General features: G+C 32.9%; 1 protein-coding gene across 1 annotated transcript; it reads left to right on the top strand.

Annotated features, from left to right (window-relative positions):
* The first annotated feature begins 2883 nt into the window (after nucleotides 1-2883).
* LOC140981005 (5-amino-6-(5-phospho-D-ribitylamino)uracil phosphatase, chloroplastic-like) lies at nucleotides 2884-5006 on the top strand. The gene has a single exon (XM_073447203.1). The coding sequence runs from the start codon at nucleotides 3684-3686 to the stop codon at nucleotides 4824-4826; it is 1143 nt and encodes a 380-aa protein (XP_073303304.1). The 5' UTR covers nucleotides 2884-3683; the 3' UTR covers nucleotides 4827-5006.
* The last annotated feature ends 2226 nt before the right edge of the window (nucleotides 5007-7232 follow it).

Below are 7232 nucleotides of genomic sequence, written 5' to 3'. Positions count from 1 at the left end.
GAAAAAAAAAATTCATAGAGAAACACAATGATCACAAAATAGAGAATGATGTTCCTGAAGAAACACATAATGATCACAAAATAGAGAATGTTGTTCCTGAAGAAACACACAATGATGAAAATGTTCTGTCAGAACCACAAACTGACGAGAATCATGAAATCTCTATCAATTATATTAATATTGGAAAAATATGGAACCGAAAAGATATAGAAAAAATTGATGATATATTTTCTTATAATGTGGTAATCGACATCATAAATGATAATGAAGATCATGAACCAAAATCTTTTGGTGAATACAAAAATCGGTAGGATTGGATAAAATGAAAAGATGTCATCCAGGTTGAATTAGATTCGCTAAATAAAAGTATTGTTTTTGGACCTATAGTCCTTACACCTGAAGGTGTAAAACCTGTTGAATACAAATGGGTTTTTATTCGAAAACGAAATGAGAAAAATAAAATAGTAAGATATAAAGCTCGACTTGTTGCACAAAGTTTTTCTCAAAGGCCTGGAATTGATTATGAAAAAACGTATTCTCCCGTGATGGATGCAATTACGTTTCGGTATTTGATTAGCCTGGCAGTATATGAAAATTTAGAAATGCGTCTTATGGATGTTGTTACAGCTTACTTATATGGATCACTTGATAGTAATATATATATGAAAATCCCTGAAGGATTTAAGATGCCTGAAGCACAAAGTTCAAAACCCAGAGAATGTTATTTTGTGAAATTATAAAGATCATTATATGGGTTAAAGCAATCTGGTCGAATGTGGTATAATCGGCTAAGTGATAATTTGATAAAAAAGGGATATGTAAATAATTCAATATGCCCTTGTGTTTCATTAAGAAAACAACATCCGGATGCGTAATTATTGCTGTATATGTTGATGATTTAAACATCTTTGGAACGAATAATGAAATTCATGAAGTTGTGTCATACTTGAAGGAAGAATTTGAAATGAAGGATCTTGGAAAAACCAAGTATTGTCTGGGTTTATAAATTGAACAAAAAGAATGTGGAATATTTGTTCACCAGAAAAATTATACAGAAAAGATCCTTAAACGTTTTAATATGGATAAACCAAATCCTTTAAGTACTCCAATGGTTGTTAGATCATTAAACATAGAAAATGATCCATTCCGTCCTTGTGAAGATGATGAAGAAATTCTTGGTCTAGAAGTACCATATTTAAGTGATATCGGTGCCCTTATGTATCTTACAAATTGTACAAGGCCTGATATATCTTTTGCCGTAAATTTATTGGCAAGATTTAGCACATATCCAACAAAGAGACACTGGAACGGAATTAAACATATATTCCGTTATCTACGAGGAACGACAGACTTGGGACTTTTGTATTCAAAAGATGCTAATCCAAGTATAATTGGTTATGCCGATGTTGGATACTTATCTGATCCACACAAGGCACGTTCTCAAACTGGATATGTATTTACTCGTGGAGGCACTGCAATTTCTTGGCGTTCACAGAAACAAACACTTGTAACAACTTCATCAAATCATGCCGAGATTATTGCACTACATGAAGCAAGCCGTGAATGTGTGTGGTTAAAATCAATGACTCAACATATCCAAATCTCATGCGGATTATCATTCGACGAGAAGCCTGTGATACTATATGAAGATAATACTGCATGTGTTGCTCAAATGAAAGAAGGATACATAAAAAGCGACAGAACTAAACATATTCCTCCTAATTTCTTCGCATTCACCAAGGAGCTTGAGAAGAGTAAATGTATTGATGTTCGTCACATTCAATCAAGTGAAAACTCATCAGATCTATTCACAAAGGCACTTCCTACGACAATATTCAGAAAGCATATATATAATATTGGGATGCGCAATCTACGAAATTTTTGAAGAACTGTTCGTGTCAACATGAGGGGGAGTTTACGTGACTGCACTCTTTTTCCCTTACTATGGTTTTTATCCCAATGGGTTTTTCCTAGTAAGGTTTTTAACGAGGCAGTATAAAAACACGTAATGAAGAAATTCATTATGATCATCATCACAAGGGGGAGTGTTGAAAATTAATATTTTAATATTGAATATTTGAATATTGAATGTTGAATATTTGAATTTTGAAAATTAGGTAAAATTAGGTGTTGAATGTTGAAAATTGTGTGTGATGATGAAGGTAATGATGTAATTTATTTTTGGATTATTTGTAAAGATTTTCTATAAATAGATCTCTCATTTGTGAAGAAAATCACAATTGAGTTGAGAGAAAAATATTATAAAGTGTGTAGTGTGATAATTTTGAGAGTTTGAGATTTTTACTTTTTACCGTAAATTTTAATTTTTTCACAATACTTTTCTTATATAATGTAGATTTATTATTATTTTTTAAAAAAAAGAGAGAGATTTTTTTTTATCATACTATTAAAAATTAGAGTATGTCTCCAGTGAGACGGTATCTGTGAGACGAGTTGCTCCGGTCCATATTTAGAGTGAAAAATAATGATTTTGAAATTAAAAAAAGTCATACTTTTATTGGTCGAGTAGTGTAAAAGATTCATCTAGTGAATTTAAATTAATTTGACATTAAGTACGATTAAATTCACTAGGAAAAATTTCCATCAATTTATTCACAAAACTTGAATCCCAAATTTACTTAAATATAACCTTTTTTTATCATTTCTAATTAATTTAATATAATATTTTGACACGATATATTAATTAATCCCATATATATTGATTATATCAGTATTGTTTAAAATAAAATTGCAGTATTGTTTAAAATAAAATTTAAAAACTTATCAACCGAAACTAGGAAGAAAATTCTACAGCCCTCGTAATAATTTCCCAATTTTCTTCTCAAAATATTAATCGGCACGTTTCGTTTGGTCAAATAAAAAACCTGCGCCACTGTCGCGGTTTGCTTTCGCCATTAACAAAGTCCCCCGCGTTGCCTGTAAACCACACAAATACGAAGGAAAACAAATTACTCCACGATTTTACGTTTCTTCAGATCAATAAAAATCTCATCTTTATCATCCAACCCCTTTCCCCTAACCCGTTCCAGGTTACTCTTAAATCCCTTCTTCGTAAGTCCTTGATTTTCTGTGTGTCTGTAGATATATTCTTCAATTTCTTGGCCAATTGCTTTTCTATCTGCTTTGTTGAGTTCAATTGGGTTTCCTGGGTGTGTGAAAATATTTTCTTTGTTATGAATTTTCTGCTTCTGGGCTTGGATTTTAAATTTTTTTTTTTTTGCTTGGGTCTGTGTTGCTAAATCTTTGTATTCGGTTGTTTACTGTAATTGGGTGTGAATAAAATTACAATCTTTGCGTTACTTTTTCTTTATTGTTTACTTTTCGTGAGAATAACTTTTGCGTCATTTGGTTTTCTTCTCCCCAGAAGAAGGTTCTTAGAAATTTATACAGTAATTAAGCAACAATAATATATAGAAGATATCAGGGAGATATATCGTTTTTATGTCTTGGACCGATTGGTCAAAGTAATTTGATTGAAGTTTGTTTGTGCGATATATTTACCTATTTTGAAGGGCTTGTGATAAAAGGGATAATTTGTACAGATACAAAAATATATATGTATTGATTTCATAAGAGTTCTGTTTGTGTTGTTGGAAGTGGGACGTTATTGGGTTCTGAAGCCATCGTGGAGTTGAGCTGTTGTGGTGATTGATTACATAAAGATGGTGGAGTCAATCGCGACAACATCCATATTAGGGTTACGACCTGTGTATGGAAATCATTGTTGCAAGAATGTCTCAAACAAGCGGAAGCCGGCTGATCTTTGTCGCCTTACCTTTACAAAATTTCCAGGTAAGGAAGTTTCTTTATCTGCTGCTTTTCCAAGATTGCGACTTGATCGGCCAAGGATGTCGTGGCTGAAGGCTCAAGCAATGGAATTGACGAAGGAGGTATACTCCTATCGTGGGAGAGAGCAAATTCATCAGGAGTTTATGTACGGGATAGGGACTGGCTTGGATCAGAGGCCGGGGTTGTGGCCACCGGAAAATAAAGCAGATAGTCCCACACTTGGTAATCCATTACTTCGGCAGGAAAGACTTGGTTGTGGTTGGTTAGGTGCTATATTTGAGTGGGAAGGCGTGTTAATCGAGGATAATCCTGATCTCGAGAAACAAGCATGGTTGGCTCTTTCTCAGGAAGAAGGAAAATCGCTACCACCAGCTTTCATTCTTCGTAGACTAGAAGGAATGAAGAACGAGCAAGCAATATCCGAAGTTCTCTGCTGGTCTAGAGATCCAATCCAAGTGAAAAGATTGGCATCAAGAAAAGAGGATATTTACCAGTCTTTGCAGGGCGGGGTTTATCAATTTCGTCCTGGCTCTCAAGAATTCGTTAATGTTCTGATACAGTACAAGATTCCTATGGCTTTGGTGTCTACTAGACCGAGAAAGAATCTCGAAACAGCCATTAGAGCCATTGGGATCGAAGGGGTGTTTACTGTCATCGTGGCTGCAGAGGATGTCTACCGAGGAAAGCCTGATCCAGAGATGTTTGTGTATGCTGCACAGCTCCTCCAATTCATACCCGAGAGAGTGATAGTGTTTGGAAACTCGAATCAAACGGTTGAGGCAGCCCATGATGCTCGGATGAAATGTGTCGCCGCTGCTAGCAAACACCCTGTATATGAGCTTGGAGCCGCTGATTTGGTAGTGAGACGCCTTGATGAGCTCTCAGTGGTCGATATAAAGAACCTAGCGGCTGTTGAATCAGACGAGTTTAAATCCGGTGAACCAGAGCTGGAGATGGAGGTTGAGAAAGAATATCACCGCCCTCCTCCTGTCGGTGTTGATGATAGTTTCTGGTGATATTTTCTAAATGTACAGACAGAATGTCATGCTTAGTCTAATTCTTGGTGATGAATACGTATCATTACCACGTGTACAAAGAAAGGGTTTAGGACTACAAGGATAAACAAATTCAAGTGGAAGAAACACATTGTAGTATCATGTCTCTGTTATATGTATAGTAATCTGTATTTTAATTTCTGGGTCTTTATTCAAATACGGTTTATGATTCTTATTCCATAGAAATTTAAGCCAAGGAAGAAATAATACTGTTTTCTCAACAAAATCTCGGCCTTGCTGAGTTTGTGGATTCACTATTCTGATTATCGATGGTTCCTCCATACCTCTTCCTTATATTAGTGTCAGCAGTAACTTGCAACAAAAAGAAGGTAAATTTTTTTTCAAGTAAAAATAATGATTATTTTTTTAAAAAAAAATTGTATAAAATTCATTTTCGTTGATTTGTCATTTTTCTGTTCTTGTGTTTGAGAATATTTCACCGCAATATCTCGTCTTCCATTTGGTGTGAGTTTTGTAATAATCGTTGATCATTGCATTTGTATATAATATCATACCATCTTCATATCGATGAATAACCATTTCCCGTTGATTTTTGCAAATCTTTTTTAATTAGCTTAATCTTTTGTGTGTTTTTTGTCCACGTAAATCTTGCATCTTTATTTAGTAATAAACTGGACATTTTCTTTTATTTTGCTAGATTTTTGTAAACATTGCAGTAAAGTTAACAACTCTTAAAAAATTTTAAAGTTGTTTCTTGTCTTTGAGTTTTTCTGAAAAATTATGCACATTTTGCACGATGTGTTCTTGGAAAATTATTCTTGAAACATCGATTTTTATTTCAAGAAATTCAATTTTCTTTATTGTAATGACTAATCATTCTTTTTTACACTCTTTAAAGAAAATATCTAAATATTTAATATGTTCATCAATATTTTTAGATGCTACTAAAACATTATCAATATAAATAAACATAAGTTTAAAATAATTTTAAATAGATTATTCATCTTTCTTTGAAATATTTGGGGTGAATTAGTCAATTAATTGATGATACTCTCCAAATATAGTGATCAATGGTGTTAAGAAAGCTGTGAATTTTTTTCTTTCTTCTTTCATCCAATTTTATCAAAATATCCATCAAAAATCATAATTTTATTAATTTTTTTGATAATTAATTCATAATCTAGGTTTGTTCTTTTTATTTCACCATGATTTATTACTAGAAAACATGGACCGCTATATGATGATATTCATGCTTTGATTAAAACAAGGTCTAAACGTTCCTTGATAATAATATATCTATCCTTTTGATCTACTATGTTCATTGGGATATGCCGACATCTGACGAACTTATATTCCTTAATTTTATGACTGGCTTGGAATTGGTTCTTGTCCCACCATGCCAAGAGATCTTCATTGTAGTTTTCTTTTATCATTTTCTTGACATCTTCTAGGGATACTTTTAATTCAAACTCTACATCCTTCTGGTGTAGAGCTATTTTGAGGAATTTTATTTCTTCTGGTTGGAGGTTTTGATATGCTCTTAATTGACGTATTGTTTCTCCAAACAGTCTAGAATCTTTCATTTTTTGGCTCAGAAGTTTTTCTTCATCATCACGCTTGCTGTGAAACTATATTGGAAATTTTATGTAAAATGTCTCTCTTTGTCTCTGTACTATAGCTTTGTGATCACATAGTGTTGTGAACACTAATATTCTAGCTTCATTTTCTTGTGTGTAAGACTTAAATATTTGCGAAAAATTATTTCATAGCAAAATGTCTGCTCCTATATCATGAAAAAAATCAGTGGTACTTTCACCTTATACCAACGTGTTTTTGTCATCTTAGTCATTTTACAAAAGATTAAGATTCGCTTGGAGAAATAAATCTCGTACAACAGTACGATACAATTCTTCTTCCAATTCTTTTAAAAAAACTCCTTTTTTTGTTGTACAGATTTCATCCCCTGAATCAATAGAAGCAGTAAAATATTTTGCTTTATATTTTTCATATAACATCTCTGCTAGATGTATATTGAGAATGAGCCCGTGATCATTGGATTTTCCACATTCTATCATCTACCCTGAATTCCATTCCATTCTCTAGAAGTTTACAATGTTTGTGTTCCTCGATAAACTATAACCCAAGAATCAATTGGTATAGTTCTTTTCCTATTATTCATTTTATATGAACTTCAAATTCACTGATATTGATCATTCATTAGTAAGTTTCTATCATAAGTTGTTCTAAATAACATATAGTGTTACAAAGAAATTGATTTATTTGTCTTCTAATATTAAATACTATTTCGACTTCTCTTCACTCTTCTAGACATCTAGGTTTTCTTATTGTCGAAAAGCTTTTTATTACATGTTGAGATTCCTGGACAAGTGTTTTTTCCCACCTATG

The sequence above is a fragment of the Primulina huaijiensis genome, chromosome 7 (assembly GCF_012295235.1).
Source record: "Primulina huaijiensis isolate GDHJ02 chromosome 7, ASM1229523v2, whole genome shotgun sequence".
Taxonomy (NCBI): domain Eukaryota; kingdom Viridiplantae; phylum Streptophyta; class Magnoliopsida; order Lamiales; family Gesneriaceae; genus Primulina; species Primulina huaijiensis.
The sequence above is the reverse complement of the archived record's forward strand: the minus strand, read 5'-3'. Positions and strand labels throughout refer to the sequence as shown.